General features: G+C 42.2%; 2 protein-coding genes and 1 long non-coding RNA gene across 13 annotated transcripts in view; 2 read left to right on the forward strand and 1 right to left on the reverse strand.

Moving 5' to 3' along the window:
- ATXN7 (ataxin 7) overlaps positions 1-8,831 on the forward strand; it is an 89,402-nt gene extending 80,571 nt beyond the window's left edge. For 7 of the 11 annotated variants that reach the window (XM_074603104.1, XM_074603103.1, XM_074603105.1 and 4 more), the window contains 5 exons: positions 251-516; positions 931-1,129; positions 2,001-2,122; positions 2,399-3,356; positions 4,427-8,831. In XM_074603104.1, the coding sequence (XP_074459205.1) occupies positions 251-516; positions 931-1,129; positions 2,001-2,122; positions 2,399-3,356; positions 4,427-4,444 (1,563 nt within the window). In that variant the 3' untranslated portion in view covers positions 4,445-8,831. The remainder of the gene's footprint in view (positions 1-250; positions 517-930; positions 1,130-2,000; positions 2,123-2,398; positions 3,357-4,426) is intronic. The other 4 variants (XR_012589383.1, XR_012589384.1, XR_012589385.1 and 1 more) reach the window with 4 other exon arrangements.
- A 145-nt stretch (positions 8,832-8,976) lies between these two features.
- On the forward strand, positions 8,977-12,155 carry LOC141749521 (uncharacterized). The gene is made up of 3 exons (XR_012589387.1): positions 8,977-9,303; positions 9,569-9,706; positions 12,028-12,155. It is a non-coding gene; the product is annotated as an uncharacterized LOC141749521 (long non-coding RNA).
- A 2,170-nt stretch (positions 12,156-14,325) lies between these two features.
- Positions 14,326-20,215, reverse strand: PSMD6 (proteasome 26S subunit, non-ATPase 6). Its single transcript, XM_074603109.1, has 8 exons — positions 19,928-20,215; positions 19,138-19,343; positions 18,444-18,589; positions 17,161-17,380; positions 16,944-17,052; positions 15,577-15,745; positions 14,792-14,869; positions 14,326-14,643 (listed from the first exon to the last, which is right to left on the reverse strand). The coding sequence occupies exons 1-8, from the start codon at positions 20,070-20,072 to the stop codon at positions 14,547-14,549; spliced, it is 1,170 nt and encodes a 389-aa protein (XP_074459210.1). The 5' UTR covers positions 20,073-20,215; the 3' UTR covers positions 14,326-14,546.
- Between the last annotated feature and the right edge of the window lie 368 nt (positions 20,216-20,583).

The following is a 20,583-nucleotide window of genomic DNA, read 5'->3' on the forward strand; positions in this document are numbered from 1 at the left end:
TTCTTTTTTGAAAAGAAATTCAAAAGAAGCCTTTTGCTTAATTGCTGATTTTTGTTATTTTGTATCAGACAGAGATATAGTCAACCACCAAGCGATTTCAAAGTTTGTTTTCTAAGTCATTCTTCCGTTTGTTTACTAAACCATGAGTGTGATGATTTTCTCTGTTTTTGAGCTCCAGACACGTGTTTTGAGTGTTTGATTTCCACAAATCTAATAGCCTGGGATTAATGATTTATTCGTGGTTTTGCAGACACATTCCTTAACCCAGCGGAGGGCTGTACAGGGTCGAAGAAAACGATTTGATGTGTTATTAGCCGAGCACAAAAGCAAAACCAGGGAAAAGGAACTTCTTCGACATTCGGATCATCATCAGCAGATGCCCCCTCTCAGGGAACCACATCCCTCACCTACTAAAACTTCCCAGGAGCTGCACCAAAATTCTCATGGAGTTACTCTTACAGAATCAAAGCCTTTATTACCTAATAAACCCAAACCTCACCCCCCCAGTCTTCCAAGGTAAGGAAAACCTGCGGATCCAATGGTATGGAATTAATACTGATAGCTTCATCAGGTGGATTTTGGAAGAGCAATATGCACCTGTTGGACGGGGCAGTATTTTTGCTCTAGGCCTGGTGACTGCCTGCAATTAGCAATTAACGTGCTGAGCTGTAACTCTTAGCGAGGAGGGCTTGATGTTTGAAATAATAAAATCTGACTTGCGTCAGTGAAAATGGTTCAGCAACGATTGGGCAATGCTTCTTTCCCAGGGGCACCATCCTGTCCTTCCTCTCGCTAGATGTCTTATGAGACTATGGAAAATATTAGAAATCTGTTAATGTAGATTTCTTTCTGTTAGTAATAGTAAGCACTTAAGCCTGGAATTTTTAACTAGACTTAGTTCAATAACACCTTTATGCTTGCCTTGCCCAGGCCTCCAGGCTGTCCAGCCCAGCACAGTGGAAATGCCCCCAGCGAGTCTCCTTCTGTCCACGAGTCCCCGCACCCTCCCTTGCCTGCAGCTGAGCCAGCATCTCGGTTATCCAGTGATGAGGGAGAATGTGATGAAAAAGAAGAGCCTGTTGAAAAACTGGATTGTCATTATTCAGGTCATCATCCTCAACCAGCCGCTGTACGTTCTAAGTAAAAGTTAACCTTGGTCTTTCGCTGGCTCTGAACTTGTAAACAAATTACTTGGGAGTTTTCAGGGTGGTTTTCTACTGAATATGTGAAAATTTTTTGCCTAGATTTTAAGAAAAATATTTTCTTGCCTAGTAGGCAGTGAAGGTTTAACTGTAGTTGCAAAGTTAAACGTACTAAAAAAATCTGTTTGGAGCTCACTTTCCCAATACAAAAGAAATCAAAATGCCAAAATACTGAAGGTGAAATTGGTAATGGCTCTGAAGGGCTGTGGTCATGGAATGACGGCACGTAAACAGTGCCTTTTGGGTGAGATTTTGTTATTGCACTTCCCACACACATACACATTTTTTACTCAAGGTGCCAGTCATCACAGTAAAGGTAGGAGTCATTTGTTGTTATTTAAATCTTGACCAAAGCTAGTCAGTCTCAATAAAAGCACAAGTTTTGTTGCCTAGCCTATATATCAAATTATCTTTTTTTAAAAAAAAAAAAACAAAACTACGAGCAGATAGTTGATAGCTCCTCAGAAGTAGGTGTTACATATATACATATAATGTTTTTGTAAACACACGCTACTGTCCTTACCTGTTTAGTCAGAGGGATTCAAATTTGACTGCTGCTTTTGGTCGTAAGTATGGAAGTATCAGATTATAAGAAAATGATCCAAATATATCAAGTTGAAAATTTTAAAGTACTTGTTATACCATAGAAATAAAAATTCTAATTTATATTTTTTTTATCCTTCATTTAAACTTCTAAAAGCGTATTCATTTTGCAATATTTATTTATAAACAAGTGCGTTGTTCTTCAGAGAGTTGTTACGGAAAGTAGAAAACCCCAATAAAAATCTGTCTTTTCAGTTTTGCACATTTGGTAGTCGGCAAATTGGAAGAGGTTATTACGTGTTTGACAAGCGGTGGAACCATATTCGATGTGCACTTGACTTCATGTTGGAGAAGCATCTTAATTCACAGATGTGGAAGTGAGTAGAAGTGAAAGAGTTCTTGTTCTTCTTGGTATTTGCAGATGAAGCCTGTGATTCCAGTTAAAGAACAGGAATCTTGTGTTCAGATTAATCAGATCAAGGGTTGATAGTTTATGCTTTACATTTTTTTGCAATAATTAATTTAAGAAAATATTTTAGTAGTATCAACAGGCCTCAAGATACAGGCACTTTAATGTAGCATCATTAGACTGGTTGTTACTCCAAAGAATGATAGCTATGTAGGTGTTTATTTGTTTTTCTGTCCACCTGCAGGAAAATTCCCCCAGCATCTAGCAACACAGCAGCAGTTCGTGCACCACATCGGACAAACTCGATGCCTGCTTCACAGTACGGTGTCAGCGCGGCAGGTTTCCTCTTACCCACCACGGTTATGTCCTCGCCAGCGTTGGTATCTCCTTCCTGTGTGTCTCTGAATAATAAATCGGTACCATCACATGGAACGACACTAAATGCCAATCCTGCTACTTTGGGTGCAGTGGATCCTGTCTGCAGTATGCAATCAAGACAAGTGTCTTCGTCCCCTTCAACACCTACAGTGCTTTCCTCTGTACCTTCACCTATGCCCAGCAAACCTCAGAAAATGAAATCCAGCAAATCTTTTAAACCTAAGGAATCTTCTGCTGGCAGTGGCACCTGTAACAGTACCGGCAGCGTCAGTAGCAGCGGCGGCTCAGGAAAGAAGCGTAAAAACAGTTCCGCACTGCTAGCACCTTCTCATTCCACAGAGTCCTTTAGAAAAAACTGTGTGGTTAACTCTGGAAACTCGGGGACCTCCTATCATCCCTCGGTGACGGCTTCGTCCCACAGCATTGGCCTCAACTGTATGACTAGCAAAGCTAACTCCGTTAGCCTCAAACACGACCAATCAGGGAGGGGTCCTCCGACTGGAAGCCCTGCAGAATCCATAAAGAGGATGAGTGTGATGATGAACAGCAGCGACTCCACGCTCTCCTTGGGGCCGTTTGTTCATCAGTCCAGCGAGCTGACTGTAAACTCACACAGCAGTTTCTCACATTCGCATACTTCCCTTGACAAATTAATAGGAAAGAAAAGAAAGTGCTCACCTGGTTCAAGCAGCATAAACAGCAGCAGCAGCAGCAGCAAATCAAACAAAGTTGCCAAATTGACATCGGTGAACAATGTTCATGCAAAACACACTGGTGCAATCCCAGGGACGCAAGGACTGATGAACAATTCTCTTTTTCATCAGGTATGAAATTTTGTCTCAACCTAAGCCAATATGATCGTGCCTCTTCGCATGCTTATTTACATGTGTTCCCTTAATTATTAGCTAGCCAATTCCGGATCCTGTTCAAGTAAAAGATAGTTCTCTTATTTGTCCACTACGCATTTTGAGTGTTTTTATAGTACATTTACACAAGATTTTTATAAGTACTCTTATAAAGTGTAGCCTTTTTTATAAAGTAACCTTAAATACAACGTTCCAAGTACCTTAGATGTTGCCTGTGAATTGCTCTCGGATGAAATTCAGTCCTCACATTTTAAAAAAAAAAAAAAAAAAAAAATTCAAAAATAAATCTTGCCAGCCAGCCAGGGAACTGAGCTGCATGTCTCAGCCTGACTTCTTGTTTCTGTGTCAGTAATAAACAGTCTACAAAGTGGAACGTAGCGGTGCTGATAACAGAACTGTGATACTGTGATAAAATAAGCCTATTATCCCAAGGTGTCATTGGCTAACTTCTTAGTAATAACAAGATTAAATGTTATAAATAAGATAGAAACCTTTTTAGTCAGTAAAGCAAGCAGATGTACTATAGAGGAAGCAGATCTCGTGACTATGCGAGATCCCATTTTAAAAATTAGTTTGGGGTTTTGTTTTTTGAAATAAGTCACACTGGAAAAGTTGTATATTGGGAGAGAAAGTTCTTGATAAGTTAGGATGAGAGGTAATTTAGAAACCGGTAGCTCAGAATTCTTAATAACAGTATTCAAATTGACTTGGCGGATCACTCGGAGGGGTAAAAATAATTTGATACAACTCGAGGAGAGTATAGAAGATGGAACTGCAGTATAAATACAGGAGAAATATAATTAGAGTGAATTAAGGAAGGAAATCATGTCTGAAACCATTATAACTTTAAGGAGCTTTAGCTTGAGAATTGTCAAGTCTCGGGGAAGCCCCACCGCATGTTAGTGGTGTTCCATTGTCTGCTGATTCTCCCCAAAATATGCTCTGGTTATCCAGAAAATGACTTTTAAGGGCACCTGCGCTATCAGCCTGGCTCACTCATCCTTCTCTCTCTTTTGCTTGCCCAAAAGCCGAAGGCACGTCCCTGATAGCTGAGCGCACCGCGGTGAGAAACCAACTGGACAATTTTCACTACAAGCAAAACCTCCATCTGGATTTCTGGACTCCAAGATGCCTTGAGTTTTCCCAACTTCCCATGGTCCTCAGGTGTGGAAATCTACTGGACTGTCACTTAAACAAGGAATTTCCCTGAAGCCATGTCTGTAGCAGCGAATATACTAGAAACGGACACTGGATGAAGTTCAGCCACGTAATTGCTCTTATCAGTGTTAAGGGTGGTCTGGACTGTTTGCTACAAACCTGTGAGATTTTCCTTACAGGAGTACATCATCTTGCCACTATTTGACAATAGATTGGTTGGGCAAACGAATGTTTTCTGGGGGGAAATAAACATTACTGTGGACTTATTTTTATACTGACGGTGTCTTTTGTAGGTGATAGCTAACCAGAGAGACACCCTCAACGGAGAGGACCCCGCGACAAGGGGGGAAAAACGTGTGAGGCACAATGGAAAGAAGCCCTCAAGAAGGGAAATATGGCTTTAGTGTTTTTATAGCAATGTTCCTTTAATGGAATAGAAAAATAGCACAATTCAAAAAATAGTCTGTGTTTTGCCCAGCCTTTTGCAAGTAATTTGGGATAAGAAGCTATCAGGAGTTTAAAAAAAAAACCAACAAAACAACCACGAAACAAACTCAACAAAACCCAGAAAAACTTGTTTGAGGCCATCGCTCAGAAAACAAGTATAAAAATGTCGTACTTGCATGATACAAAACCTGTTTTCTATTCTTTTGAATGAGATTTGATTGCAGAAGAAAATAAAAGTAAATTTTGTTTTTTAAAAATATCCAAAACCATCAAACGGACAAAGGCAAAATAACCTCTAAAACTATATGCCCAAAGAACGTATTTATTGACCTATACTGTATACCGTAGGCCTTTGTTATTTTAAAAAAAATAAACAATTTTATTGGTTAAATTAGGCTGGATTTGTCTTCCAGCCTGTAAAAAAAAAAAAAAAAAAAAAAAAAAAAAAGCCCTTTTAAAACTAAGTATTTAAAGTATTTAAGTATTTTCTAAAAAATATAAAAGTCAATTACTTTATGCCTTGTTTGTATAACTAAATCCTTAACAAGTTATGCTTTCAACCGCTCAGTAAGATTTTTATTATTATTTTTTTTTTCCCCAAAAATTCTGGAATAAAGGCCAATTTGACAGCCGAGTTCACCGCAAAGCGCGGATTTATGCATCAGTCATCCCACACCTACCCAGCCTTTACCAATAAAGGGGGCTTTACACAGTTTTATATAGTCCAGTCAATTTTTATGAACTATTTTGTCTTGCTTCAAAACACCTCAAAAGTGAATTCTGCTAAAGGGCTTACCGTATTGTGATCTGATCCGTCTGGATGTTTTTGTTAAGTTTTTAAACATCAGGTGAAGTCTCAAAACTGACTAAACTTTTATTAAGGGGCAAAGCAAAGGAAAAACAAATTCCTAACCAAGAAGATATTATTTTATTATTTTTTTTTTTTCCTCTGCCTTAAAGGGGCACCAGCTATTGCTGAGAAGAGACAATCTGAGCCTGCCCAGTTGTTCGTGGAGCCCAGCCTTCTCCCCAGTTCTGGTGGCAAGTCGTACATCAGGGAATCCAAAGCCACTCTGAGTAGCAGTTGCTTTAGTTGTTTACCTGACGATGCTTTCAGTTTAACCTGAACTTGCTACGAAACCCTTCTTACGCAGCAACACAACAAGAAGCCTCTATGCAGACACTTTAGCTTTGAATCCATACAAAAGATCCCATTGAGAAAGCAACGTACTACAGACGCTTATTATGCAAACTTTAAAAAAAAAAAACAAAACAAAAAAAACCCAACAAAACACAAAACAAAAACAAATAATAAATAGACGACTTTCCAGGAACAAAAGGATTCGTGTTTAATAAGATGCCCTGTTGAAAGGATTGTTAGAACTGCGATTGGTTTAGCGTTAAAGGAACCAAAGTGATATGCCACAAAGAGAAATCAAAGAGTATTAAATCCTGCATGTTCGGAGTGAAATCCAGGCTCTGATGAAGCCCCTGGGGCAGAGCTTCCACGTCAGGATAGCGTCACTCACAAGTGCAATTTGACTCTTGATAGACACAAAGGTAAAGGAAACACAAATTTGGCGAGATTGAACGCTAGCGAGTTTGTGATCAAACTCTCCTTTTTTCCTTTTTTTTTTTTTTTTTAAGGTTCTGTTGATCTGAAAGCATAAATGGCAAATTCGTGCTCCTTCGATAGCGTGCAGACGCGTTAAAAAGTGTAATTCCTGCTGGCTGCTCGTACGGAGCCAGCGTCTGCCGTCACCTGTGTCCTGCGGGTTTAAGCCATTGGGAGCCGAGAGGTAGAACATCCGAAATCCCGTCTGCCCTTGAGCATAGACCTGCTTCGATGTTGTTATGTTTTAGATCTTGGTTATAAGCAGAACGTTGTTCCTGAAGCTTTTATTGTCACATAGTTCTTACTGTAAATAATTAAGGAAGCTTAAAATTAATTTTCCTTGCAAAATTGAATTTGCAGTGGCTGGGTTGTTTCTAGACAGATTTTGGTATTAATTTAAGAGATACAGTTTTTATAGTCTTTCCAACTTCTCGTTATGACTCCTGCAGTTTTCTTAACCTAAAAAATTGCTGCAATGATGAACAAAGAATTATACAAGAAAAAAAAAAGCATACTTTTGTATCTTTATTTTGGAATTTCTTGTTCTATTATAAATATTGAAGTATCCCTATTTCAGAAGACATATTTTGTTAATTGATTGTACATATTTAAATATGTATTTTTGCACAGGTCTTTTTTTCTTATATCCAGTTTTGGTACAATTGAGATCATCTAGTATTTATTTATTAATTAATTAAAAAAAAAAAAGCAGGAAAAAAAAAAAAGCAAATACCTTTTTATAATTTGAAGTGGTTCACTGCCAAGCCAATAGCTAACATGCCTACTTTGCGACTTTTAAGGGATGCCTCCGTTTTGTGAAAGCTTGTGTCCCTTTTCACGTCTTGGGGGAGTGGAGACGCGCGAAGCGGCGCCCGGGTCCCGCGCTCGGGTTCTGCTTCTCCTTCTGCCGCCGGAACCCGAGCGTGGGACCGGAGCCGAACTGGTCCATCCGGCATCGCTTATCCACTTGCCTGATTCCCAGAGGACTACATTTAGTTAAGTGACACACTGCTTCTCTCTCTCTCTCTCTCTCTCTCTCTTTTTTTTTTTTTTTCCCCCTAGTGTTTGTGTGCGTGTGCGTGCGCATTCGTGTGGGTCTCATGTGGTTTAAAAACTAACGGAAAAACTGAAAGTGCCTGATATAACTAGTTTTAAGCTTGGACTGTTTAGACAGCTTCTCCTTAAAAGACTTGAATGTTCAGTTGAAATTTTGGAGCTTGCTTTTTCCACCGATATATAATATATGTGTGCGCGTATATACATATGTGTGCGTGTACATGTATATACACATACATATATATATATATAGTCTGAAATTAATGAGATGGGTTGACAAACGAAAGCGAATGATGCTGGTAGCTTTTGTAAAATCTTTTAATTAGAGTACCTTGTGTTGGAACGATCCCATCGATAACTCATATTTAATACAACGCCGAAATATGGTTTTAACCAGCAGTTTATTGAACTGCCTCATTTTGGGAAGGGAGGGGTATTAATTCATACATGAAATAATTTAGAAAACGTTCGAAATAGTCGGTATTCCAGGAAAAAACAAACAAACAAAAAAACCCGAGTAAGTACCTCTTAAAACCATTAGAAAATAAAGATGTGATTTCCACATGGCATTTCTAAGGCAGTTGTCTTCCTGTAAGAGTTCTCTTGCCAAGGAATCTCTCTCTCGTCTTTCACTCGTTCTGTCCCGGAGGAGGGAATTGGGCTTGGAAAGATTCTTAAATGTTTCACTGCTCAGCAGAAAATAATCATTTTTACCTTTTGTGCAAGATATTTTACGTTTTAAGGGCAATTTGAAAATGAGCACTACATAATGTCAATGTGAATGTAGGCCTCGGAAGCATCTTGCTCGGTGTTGAGCCTGGTTCTAAAAGCAATCTCCTGTGTAAAATGTGTGAATAGTTTGATAATTTGTATACATAATCAAGAGCATCTGATCAGCTGAACTCTGTGTTGGCTGCTGTATAGTACATGAACAAATGTCATGGGATAGAAAAAATTACTTTGGATATTTAAAAGAAAAAAATAAATATATAGTCTATTTGTTTTGTAACAAGTTTCTGTAAATAAAATAATTTATACTATTTATAAGAAAAAGTTGTGCTTTGCTTCATGAAAAAGATTAGTTTGTTGAACAAACATGTTACTAAACAAGGCAATAAAATTAGGACTTTTCAATAAATGAGGTTGGTTGCATGGAATACATTATATGTTTCTGCTTCATTATAAAATCATTCACCATTAAAGGAAAACGTTATCTGTATCGGTGCCTATGTGAAATAATTTCAGAGAATTGGACCTGGTCAAATTCTGTCGCTGCACGTCGGCGTCGCGGCTGCACCTACCGCGGGGCTGGGACCTGGTTTTGAGCGGTGCCTGCATCGACCCCGCGGTGGTTATCCCGTGCCAAGGACGGTTTGTTATTTAAAGTTCATGCTTTATTGTTTTCTAAATAGACTAATGAGAAGCAGCTCTTACAACCCCAAATTTGGTATGTTGCATGATCATTTTTCCTTTTTTTTTTTTTTTGTTTTTTTTTTTCCTTAAAAAAAAAAGCATCTTCCATGTTTTCACAGTGTAAAGACCCAGGGTGTGAATTCAGCAGGTTGAAATACTCCTGCGGGCTTTTTTCTGCATGGGACTCGCGTGCGGTGGATGCCTTCTGAGGAGCTGGTAAAATTCCTGTTCGTGGGGTAGGAATTCATAGTTCCATCCATGGCAATGCTTCCTTTATTCTCTCTCTCTCTTATAGCAGCAAGAAAAAAAGTTTTCTTTAGTATTTGGAATAAATGCTACAAGACGCAAATGGGGAGGGTCGGGCAGCAAGCAGCTTCTGCTTTGCCTTTTTACAAGTCCTTATCGTATTTCTACACTTAGTATCGAAGATTTTTATTTATTTTCTTGTCTCACCTTCCTGCGAATACCTCTTCTTTTCCAGTAGCGATTCCTGATGTCTGCTCCACCCTGTGAGCTGCGGGCGCCGGAGACGGGAGCTGGTGGAGCGGAGCCGAGCTCTCCGCTCGCCATCAGTTGGGCACGTCCGTGACTCTGAGCCGTCTCTGCTTCAATGCTGAAGGTTTAACTCTGCTTTTAAAGGGTTCTGTAGCCTCTAAAACTGGGAAGGTGAAGAAAGAGGGGGGGGGGGGAAGTTGCGTTTATCCCGTAGAACCCTGAGCTCTTTGAGGCGTCTCGGAGCTCTGCAGGTTTGGGGTGTCCCCGCTCTCCCCGTCCTTTGCGGGGATAGACACCGGTACGGAGCCCGGAGCCTGCCCTGGGGCAGAGCAGAGCTGCTCTGTGGGTTATTGCTTCTCCCAACGACTCGATCAGTTCAAAGGGGTTTGTCATGGAAAAGGGACATGTCACCTGTCCGGCCAGGTGCTGGAGTAGAACCCCATGGACACAGACTTCCCTGAAGTGGGTAGAAAGCAGTTTCTCTCCCATCACCGATTATCTCATAGGAAAATACTCCAGTTGATCTCCAGGAAGAGTTGCTTGGTGATGAAGGAGCCTGAGCCTGATAGTGCCGGCAATGCAGACCCGGGTGTCGGAGGTTCTCTGTGCCTGCGCTTTTCTGCACGTGCGTGTGTTGTCGATGCCCTTTGCATTAGATAGGACAAGAGGAAACGGCCTCAATTTGCGCCAGGGGAGGTTTAGATTGGATATTAGGAAAAATTTTTACACTGAAAGGGTTATTGAGCATTGGAACAGGCTGCCCAGGGAAGTGGTGGAATCACCATCCCTGGAGGTATTTAAAAGATGGGTAGACGTGGTGCTGGGGGTCATGGTTTAGTGATGGGTTTTGTCAGTGTTGGGTTGATGGTTGGACTTGGTGAACTGAAACGTCCCTTCCAACCTGGACACTTCTGTGATTTCAAATGGAAGCTGGTGACGTGTCCTCTGAGCCCAGAGGCGTCAGGCTTCTCCTGCTGGAGATGTGTTGGGCTCAAAGGTTGCAACCACCTTGGGTGGGAAAACTCCTCAATCCCAGTCCTGCACCCGCAGCGCTGCAGGCAGGGAATGGAGCCGGCCTCATGCCCCCCGCCCCCGCGAACAGCCCCGACGCTCCGAGCCTTTGTACCACGCTCGCTTCTGCCAGCTACCGAAACAACCGATACAAGGGCTCGCAATTGGCTTTATTTAAATGCAAATTCCTGTTGGTTCATTATTATCGCATTCTGCTGCAACAAATAATCAAACACACGTGGCTTGTGGGACTCTTAATTTGACTGAATGCTTTTCGCAGCGCTTTGGCTGGGAACTGCATTAGCTGCTGGATTTGTTCCTAACGAGCAGCGTGGGAGCTTTGTCGTGGAAAAGCAGCATATGCTTGTGTTGGTTTGGGTTTTTCTGGCCCACCAAACTTCAGGGGAATCTCAAAAACCTTGGGTGAAGTTGTTCAAACTAACCTGGAGTCAAACTCCATTGCAAAGGATGAAAACTGGCCTGAGAGATGCGGTCAGGCAAAAAGCCTTGTCCCAGCCCGCAGGGAATGACTGCAGGTGACGTCTAAATCGGTACAAAAGCTTCCTTCAGCATCCGCCGGGACAGCGCGTCGCTGCTGGGCTTAGCTGCTCGCCAACACGGTGCTGGAAGTTTCCTTTGTCCTCCACTTTTACAGCTGAGCTCCCTCCATCCGTGTCCCTTCCCATCCAGAGCAGGTGACTTATTTTTCCAAAACCAAGTGCCTTGTCTCTTCTCTGCAAGGCTGGACTTTAAACTCTGGAGCCCAGCCTTCAGCGAGAGAAGAAATGGAGCCTTTGGTTTGTGCACAAACTAGATCTCAACCATTTTGGAGCAGAACTTTAGTGCCAGACCCTACGATGCTCCGTCTCCTGTCCTTCCCCCTGTGCTCCCACCGCTTCAGGGCAGCGCGTGTGTTGCAGAGCCGGTGGAAATTGTCCCTCTGGTGTGGCTGTAAGCTTGAAATCCCTGCTGGATTCTGGCTACCTTGGTGCCAGCATGAAGTCAGCCTTCCAAAGCGAAATTGGAGAATGGCATTAGTTCAAGGAACTGCACGGGCTTAAATTACGAGAGAGAATGTACAACTTTGGCATGTGGACTATAAATCCGTGGAGAGGTGTCAAGGCTGAGGCACGACCGGGTGCGTCTGCGGTGCCACTCGCAATCGCAGTTAAATAAACGGAAATCGTGAGCCGAAATAAACCAAAGGTAAAACTAACAAGATCACAGGACAGCGAAAGGTAACTTGCAGTCGCTTCAGGGTTTAAAGGAAGCGGAACTCCTATTGCTTCTGATTCGACGTGGAAATTGAAGTAGGCCATTAAAAATGACAGCATAGAAAAAATTATGGCATTGGTTAGCTTGAGACCTGCCCCCCCCATGGCATCCTTGCTCTTTGGAAAAGGCTGTGTGCCGGATCGCTTTTTCTTTTCTCAGGAGAGAATAGCTAGCTGCCGTGGCTGTGTGCGCCCAGCTGTGGACGTCAGGAGGTTGTTGCCTTTCCCTACAACTGTCCAGAGACTTATCCCACCGCTATCTGGCATGGCTTGAGAGGCTGAACCGCTGCTGAAAGCATTAAAATTGTTCAGGTAAAAAAATTGTTGCAACTTTCTTGCCTGGCCCCAAAGGCTTTGTCAAGAAGTTCTGCAGGATCCTCCTTCGCAGGACACAGGCCGAGATCAGGAAATAGGCAAGGCAAGTCGGGATCTTTAAAGGAGGTCTTTAAAAACTGTCTCTACTGCAATTAACATTTTTTTCTAGATGATGCTGACATCTTGACAAAGATTCCTACTAGGTTTAATTTATTGGTGGCACACTGAAAATGAATTCTGCCTTTGCTCTGGCAGGATATGTGCACTTATGTTTTGAATGTTCTGGTTTTTCACCAGCCTGAGCAGAGAACACCCAGTTTTTAGATGCTTGGCTCCCCCAGGATGATAGTGATGGTTAGAATAAAATAAAAAATGAAAGCTCTGCAAATATCTTTGCAGTACTCTAAAAATCTTTAGTAACATTTTTCTCACCAAGTAGATATTTCCATTTTTTTTTTTCCTGTTGTTCTTACCTACGCTAAAAGAGCAGCAAGATTTCTCTTGAGTGAATGAAGCCTCCGTTTTAGTCTGGTTTTCTTGAGGAAGTTTCTATTCCCTTCAACTTACAGTTAAAAATATATATGGTAATACAGAAGTTGAATGGAAATCCTGAGATTTATTTTGTGAAGCTTTGATACAGTAAATTAAGGCCAGTTCAGGTACAAATATGTTGGAAAGGAAAATTCATCTGTGTACCAGAAATGAAATCCCTCAATTCAGTGATGCCTGTGGCTCACGCCATTGCAGTACGGTCTTCTGATACGCTTAACGTTTGCATGTATGGAAGGTGGAAAATGCGTTACCAAAAGGCAGGCAGAACTAAAGTCTTCCCAGCTAGCTGTATTTTATCTGCTATGGAAGAGACCTAGAAAACCTGAGAGAGATTATTGCAGCTCTGAAAAATTTGAATACTGGCCTAAATGAATTAGAACTTTATAAGAAGTGATATGTGTGTGAACACACAAAATATAAAATGGTTATCTGACCACATGGTAAATGAGCTAGGGCGTTCTTTTATTACTCTCACTGTTCTAAAGAAAGCAAAGATCAGAATTTTCTTCTAGTTTGTACTGTCCAAAATGTAAATCTTTAAACTCTAGCTAAATAGCTACTTCTTGGGCGGGGGGAACCAACGCAAAACCAAACCAGCTTCTACTAAGTAGTCAAAAGTCATATTTTGGGTTTCAGAACAGTTCAACAGAGAAGAAAATTAATGGACCCTCAAGGTTGTGGCTGAGGAGTCTAACCTGGGGCAGGTGGCAGCAATTCAAAGAGGGGAGATCCTCCGTGATGTGGCAGTAAGAGGAGGGGGCAGGTGAAATTCCAGGCTGTCCTGGCTGTTGCACAGTAGCTTCCAAACATCGGGACCATTCAGTGGGTGTATCTACCTGCTGGTGTTACTTCGAGCATTAAAGTCGCAATGAGCACAGACAGTAAATGGATTCTGTTGCTAAGTGCAGTGGCATCAAACAGCGAACAGAACTAAGTCACAGACTCTCTTTGGGAGGAAAAAAGAAACCTCAAGCCAAGCCAAGCCAGCGCGTAAACAGCTGCTGCCAGGCTCCGCTGCGGCCAGAAACCATGTGTCATCAGTATGGCAGCAGCCCACTTGAAACATTTATTCCTCAGACACTGTGAAGGAAGAAACGTAACCCCCGCCAGTATTTGATCAGTTGTGTCCAACTGCAATAGTATCTTCCACTGTTCCTACCGTCATTTTGACATCTGCAAATCTAACAGAGGAAGTAATTTCAAAGGTAATGCTTTGCTAATGTGCTGACTGTCTTTTCAACAGCTAGAAGAAATGTTGGTTTAAGGGAGAGGCTGCTTCAGTTAAAGATGTTCTCAAAGTTACAGTCCTTAGAGTTTTTGTGGTTGTATTATTGCTTCACCACAGCCATTTGTATCCTTATTGCTTCTCCCTTCAGCTGTAATCCTCCCATAACAAGAGGTTGTTCTGCCTGGACAGTGCACAAACTAAAACTTTTGGCTACTTTACTATTATGCAACTGATTGTATTTGAATCAAAGGCGAAAACAGAAGTCTTAAAAAAACAAGCACAGAATTGCCATTAGTTCTCTCTGTTCTTGACCCCGCTTTGCTATTAAATACTGCACACAGTCAAGTAAAGGAACAAAGTATATTACAAGAGATCACCAACTGTATCATACATTTAATAAATGAACTGGGATCCATTCACCAAAAGAGAACATTGTTTACATAATGAAGTGGAAAGCAAAAACACTACCTCTCTTGCTAGTATTTTTTTTTTACCTACAGTATACCAAGTTATACAATATATTTATAGGTTACTTCCAAAATGTTTTAAACATCTAAATTTTGCATTCCCTTGCATTAAAAAAATTACATATTAATTACTCTGGAAAGTTTCTGAACTCTGTTTAGCAGCAAATCTCCTTTCTTGATGGTTTCTTGGTACTGCCAATTCTTGCTATCAGGCCTAGGAATTGTGGGGGGGAAAAAAAAACAGATTTAGAAGTGAGAACACGTTTTACACTGAGGTACTTACACTTCTGTAATAAGTGTGATCAAAATGTATAGAATTCAACTAGGTTGTCAAAAACGATTTCTAGGAATTGCGAGCTTACCTGTTAGTTTCTACAATCTCATTTACTTTGTCTATTTTGCAGTGTAATCGCCCAGCTGCGATAAATCTTGAAAGCTCCCTAAGGAAAAAAAAAAAAAAAAGGCAGCTGGTTAAATCATGTTTCACCAAGAACTTGTAGACTCAGTACTGAACCTGCTACTACAAAATAACATCATCACCACGCTATATTTCTGAAACAACAGCCTATATATTTTCATAAGTTATCTTTCCTATGCATCCTTGTCTTATTAAAGCTTGGATGTTACACACAAGAAGAATCATTCAAGTGATCTGAATACAAAATGTCTTAGTATTTTCTTCTCAGGCCAAAGAATCACTTGAGTTAGTGAAATTTATCACTTGGCTTAGCATCAACTACTCTTCAAATTCAAAGGCAGCTGTCATGTAGTGTTCCTATACGGAATTTATCCTGATGTATAGATCTTAATGCCAGTCAATTCATTAGAAAAGTCTCTTAATACATCCCTACTCTCTAGTAGCTCTAAATATGCTGCTTTTCTTAATTATTAATGAAAGACTAGTTTCTCATATGGCATTTAGAGTCAAAGAAACACTGGAAAAGTCATCATGAGAGATTGCAATCAAATAATTTTCTTTGAAAAGTCCTTTCCAACCTAGACAATTCTATGATTCTGTAAGGTTCACTTAAATTTAGGTATGTTTAGAATCAAAGTAGAATAGAGATTTTTGTTCGTAGTGGGATCATTATAAATAATTAAGGTGTAAAGTGAGAGCTTTATGAACTTAAAAAGCTGAATAACTTACTGATCTATGAATTCTACACTGACTCCAAATGCCTCTGCCATGTATCCTAATGTCAATGACCGGTAAGACTCTAGGAGCTGGCTATATGCGTGAATTCTCATTTCCCGTACATAGTATCGATAGTGGGGTGCAAACAGCCAGTCTTTTTTCATCTCTTGCTCTACAATAGCTGAAAAGAAAAAAAAAAAAAAAAAAAGAGAGAGTCAGTAATCTCTAGGAAATGTAAAATATCAGTTGTGTACATAAAACACGTAACACCAGTTAATAAGTAATCAGTGTGAACATAATTATATCGTATTCTTGCATACTTCAGGACAGGAAAGGTATTCTACTATAGAGAAGTAAACTCATATAGTCTGTATCAGTTCTGGAACCAGAAGCAGTACTAACAGGCAACCAACACCGCGGCAAAGCTAATGAGACCCTGTTTGTCAGCAGAGAATCCCTCCGCCAGGGTGTGAGCAAGTCGTGCCCCCGCTGCAGGGGACAACCTCATAAAAGGTGCGTGCTGGGGTCTGCAGTCACACAGGAGCATCGCAGTGCTGGGAAACAAACAGTACTTGGTATGTAACTACTTGAAGAAACATCATTATCCGAAGTTGTAAAGAAATAAGATTAACTTTCTGGTACTAGCTCTCACATTAGTTACAAGGATTTCCAGGCTCTGAAGTAACTTTCTCCTGACAGTTTCAGTTCTCAGCTAGTGATAAGACCAACAATAGAAAAATGCTGCCTTTAGCTTTTAATCTCATCAAGCCTAGACTTCTACAAAATGAAGTGGGGCTTGTGTTGTGGTTTTTTTTTTTTTTTTCCTAAATACCTTATTTTCTTGTATTCTAAATCTCACTGAAGGAAAACAAGCAGTCTGAATACTGGCAAGAATGGGAGTTTTCTGAGAAGTTTTTCTTCAGTTGTCACCCTTTCACCCAGAAACCAGACCAGAAAGCCAATGGTAACAACAATGAAAACTTTCTATGTAATTTCTTTCACAGGTTGAGATTTCAGGGCCTTTAGACTACAAGTCCTATCGCTTCTTTCAAAGATAAAACCTTTCAAAGCTTTCCCATCTGACCCAGCTCTCCAAGTAAGACGGTGTTCCATAGCCATTTTCAAAATGCTTTTCTACCTAATCAGGCAGGAGCATTCATAAAGCTTATTGTATGCAATGAAGGTTCATTTGTTTGTTTTAGAAATCAAACCGCAACAAATTTTAGGTCACTGGTCAATAAAACCCCCACACCTCTCTTCTTTTTCTGCATGAAGTAGCTCTAGTTCTAGACTGTAGCTACTCCACAAAAGTTGTGTATGATCTGAAACAAATAACTGAACGACCTGAAACAGCGTTGTAGGAAAGAACACAGCTTTACCTAGTGACTGGAAAAAGGCTGCGTAACGGCATTCGTACAGAGAAAAGAGATACTGTCGTACAGCTGGCAAACTGTGTAACACTTCCAGAATCTCTGCTCCTTTGATAACCTGAAAGCAAAGAACCATGTTTAAATACCATCATTTTCAGCATGGAGATAAACAAGTTAAAGAAAGGCTGTGTCTGTTTGAACTGGTGTTTTCATCTGCTTTCCTTACCTTTTCCCTGAGGTCAGGCCTGTCTAATGCAATCATGCTGACATAGACCGTGTACGTTACAAATGTTTTGTAATCCATAAGTTCATAGGATGTAAATGTTGAAACTGTATCAAGAAAGAGCTCCGCTGCTTGTTTGAAATCTCGAATAGCTACACAGTAAAGGCCCTGGTACACTTTGAGACGATTTCTCCTGTCCCAGTCTCCTCCTTCTTCTATTAGACTTAAAATAGAACAAAAAGAAATATTTACTTATGTAAATGTATTATGTAATAAGTTACATGAAACAAGTACAGTAAATCAACTGATACCATGTGATTAGAGAAGAATAACTTGTTTTATGTTACAGCTTGTTGAAACAGTCCAGGCTTTGTACACCTGGGGCTTCCTTGGAACAGGAGAGGCCAGATGCTTTTGCACAGGGCAGGCTTCAACTGAAAGGAAAAGTTTACAGCCTCTAAAATTGTGACCACGGTCTTTTGAGATGTGCAGGTAAATATTACTGTCAACCTTGGCTGTGGCAGCTTATTTCAACTGCCTATGCTGCTAAAATCAAAGCCATCCAACTAGCAGCATAGAAAGAAAAATTAAAAGTTGCCACTTCTCAAGGATAACATTAACGTAAAATTTATGTGGCTATAAGCAGGAGCAGAGGCCGAGACAAAATCTGCTAAGGCGGCAACACAAGGAACATGATAACTGGGAAGACCCTCTGCCTTGGTTACTCATAGCACCAGCAAAGAGACTGGGAACCGCAGCTTGCTACAGGAGCGACTCATGTTCAAAATGCAGACAGCACAGAGACACTGAAGCTAGCAGTGGAAATGAGGGAAGGAGAGCGGCACCAAAGCACACCGTGATGACACCGGGCTCTTGCTTCTAGAGGAAACACTGACAGTTCACAGAACCAGCTGGGTGGCACTGGCAGCAGCTGGACTCAGCTCGCAGTCCTGCACTGCACTTGATCGTACAATCTAATGACACCCGAAGTTATTTGTCTTCTAACAGCTACAGAACAGATAAGTGGGAGTGGAGGGTGGGATACAAATACAAATTAAGTCAGCTGCTAGAAAATAACTGGCACAAAATATTAACCTTTCTTTTCTCTTCCCCCTCATAAAAAAATCCAGGAATAGGAAACTCTCTAGTACACCCATCACTCTGTGATTCCATCTTGTAACCAGTGAGACAGTATAATTTCTTCACAGCACGATATTTATCTTCTATTTATTTTGTTACAGTTGTCTCAAAAGTGCTTTAGTGCACTCAAACTACCCAAGCAGTACCTTTTTGCCTTTTCAATGTTCCGTGTGATGAGGTCGTTATCCATATAAAACAAGCCAATCCTTAGAAGGTAGAACACAATATCCAGACGATGTCCCAGTGCCACAGTTTTGTCGTAAGTCTTGCGGAACGCAGTCAAAGCTCCCTCCTAACAAGACAGTATTTTCTACTGTAAGAATGTTAAAAGCACCTAGAATATTTACAAAATGTCTGTCATAAGTACGCACATTCTTTTCTGCCAATAATTGTGACTTTGTTAGTTTCCCATAGAACTTCAACGTTATGTATTCTGAATAATCTTAAAGAATCAAAGTTTAAATTAAGTTAAAAGAGCCAATCTTATCTATCTTTTAAATCTAAGGATCTGTAACTTGAAATTAAGTCGCACTACGTAAATAGCTTACAAAAGTCTAAAGACACATGGAAAGTGAAAAATAGCATCTGCAAATGGAAAATAACTTCCCCCTTTCAAGAAAAAATGTTTTCTTTCAAGGGCCACTTGTTTTTATTCTAGACAATTTAAATTTCAGTAACACCCTCCCGTATCTCCCGTCTATGTCTCAGTTGTGCCAAAGAGAAAATGTACTGTAAGTCACCCAGCTTCCTCCCTGTGAACTTCCACTGGAACCTGCCTAGCTCAGAAGATTACGATGCAGTGTTTTGAATGAGTCTGTAAAGCCTCTGCCATGAACCAACCTTGTCCCCAATCCTGCACAGGTACTCAGCTTTGGCCATCATTGCATCTCGGATTTCACTCTCCCCCAAGATCTTTTCTGCATCTTCTAACTCATTGTCAAGACGTTTCAGTTCTTCCTCATTAGCTTTCTTCATTTTGTTCAACAGATCCGTGTCTATCTGCCATTCCAGAGACTTGCAGAGGGCTTCATAATATGGAGCCATATCTGAAAGAAAAGCAGGAAGACTTCTGCTATTAATTGCTGCAACAAGTGTGTGCCTGTTTCTAGTGCAGAGCACCGAAAGACAACACCACGGATTGTCACTGCCAACTCCATCCTTTCTACTATCAGGTACTTTTAAATCAGACGTGACTGAGCTGGTGTTTCAGCAGGCCTTGCCTGCCACACATCTTTTTGCTGACTCTTTTCCATCACCGCTCTTTTTATAGCTCTCCCACTTCACTTTCCTCACTGTTTATCCCACCCTGAGTGCAGTGGACCCCAGTGGGCAAAGCTGGGGACAAGGCACCACGCTGATAGCGTCCAACCCCCTTCCTCTCCCACCTGACCCCCTGTTGCTCTCGGACTGGCCGTGCCCCAGGGGTAGTTTGATGCCCTCCAGCTGGCAAACGTGTACACACCCGCACAAACACTCACCCACGCCAGAGACAAATAAACACAGACAGTCAGACCGGCTCCCTGCCTACTCACGCACGCCTCTAGACGGACAGACAGGACAGAAAGAGCCCCCCTGCAGCCCGTGGAGGGACAGGCTCCCCCCCGCTCCCCTCAGCCCAGGCCGCACTCACTGTGGAGCCGCACGGCCGCCATCAGCTCGTCGCGCGCGGCGGGGTCGGGCGCGCGGGGCCGGAGGCTGAGGAGGAAGCGGAGCTGGGCGATGCGGAGGTCGGGGTTCTTGGGCAGCCCCTCCTCCTCCAGGTTCTCCAGCGGCATGGCGGCGGCGGGACGGGACGGGACCGGGCAGCTCGGCTCCGGGCGGCGGCGGCGGCGCGGCCCAGTGACTCAGCCGCGACGGGCGGAAACGGCGGGGCGCTTCCGCCTCGCAGCGCCCCCTGCCGTCCCGGAGGCCTGTGCGTGCTGAGGGGGGGGCGCGCATGCGCAGGGCGGTGTCTGCTCGGGGGGTGCGCGCGCACTGCGAGGGCGCGCAGGGCGGCCTATAGGGGGCGGGCGCGCGCAGGCCATAGGGTACTGTGTCTGTAGGTGCGGCGGGCACCGGCGGGGCAGCGGGGGCATGCAGCGCGGGCTATAGGAGCTGGGCACCCACAGTGCAGGCGGTAGGGGCCGGGCACGCCCGGTGCAGGCTGCAGGAGCTGGACGCTTCGCCGTGCGGGGTACCGGGGCCTGAAGGCGCGGTCTCTGAGGGACATACGTTGCCCTGTCCCCGCTCTCCCTGTCCCTGTCCCCGCGGCTCCGGTGCGTTTTGCTTTGGTTTGTCTAAAAACGG

This window comes from Larus michahellis, chromosome 10, assembly GCF_964199755.1.
Source record: "Larus michahellis chromosome 10, bLarMic1.1, whole genome shotgun sequence".
NCBI lineage: Eukaryota > Metazoa > Chordata > Aves > Charadriiformes > Laridae > Larus > Larus michahellis.

Bases quoted from the DNA above. Each gene is read 5' to 3' on its own strand.
- PSMD6 (XM_074603109.1), bottom strand. From the start codon at position 20,072: ATGCCGCTGGAGAACCTGGAGGAGGAGGGGCTGCCCAAGAACCCCGAC. The intron at 18,590-19,137 runs GTTGGTTCATGG...CTGTCTTGTTAG, and splicing joins TGTGCAGGATTGGGGACAAG to GAGGGAGCTTTGACTGCGTT. The intron at 17,053-17,160 runs GTAAGGAAAGCA...CTTTGCTTTCAG, and splicing joins GGCCTGACCTCAGGGAAAAG to GTTATCAAAGGAGCAGAGAT.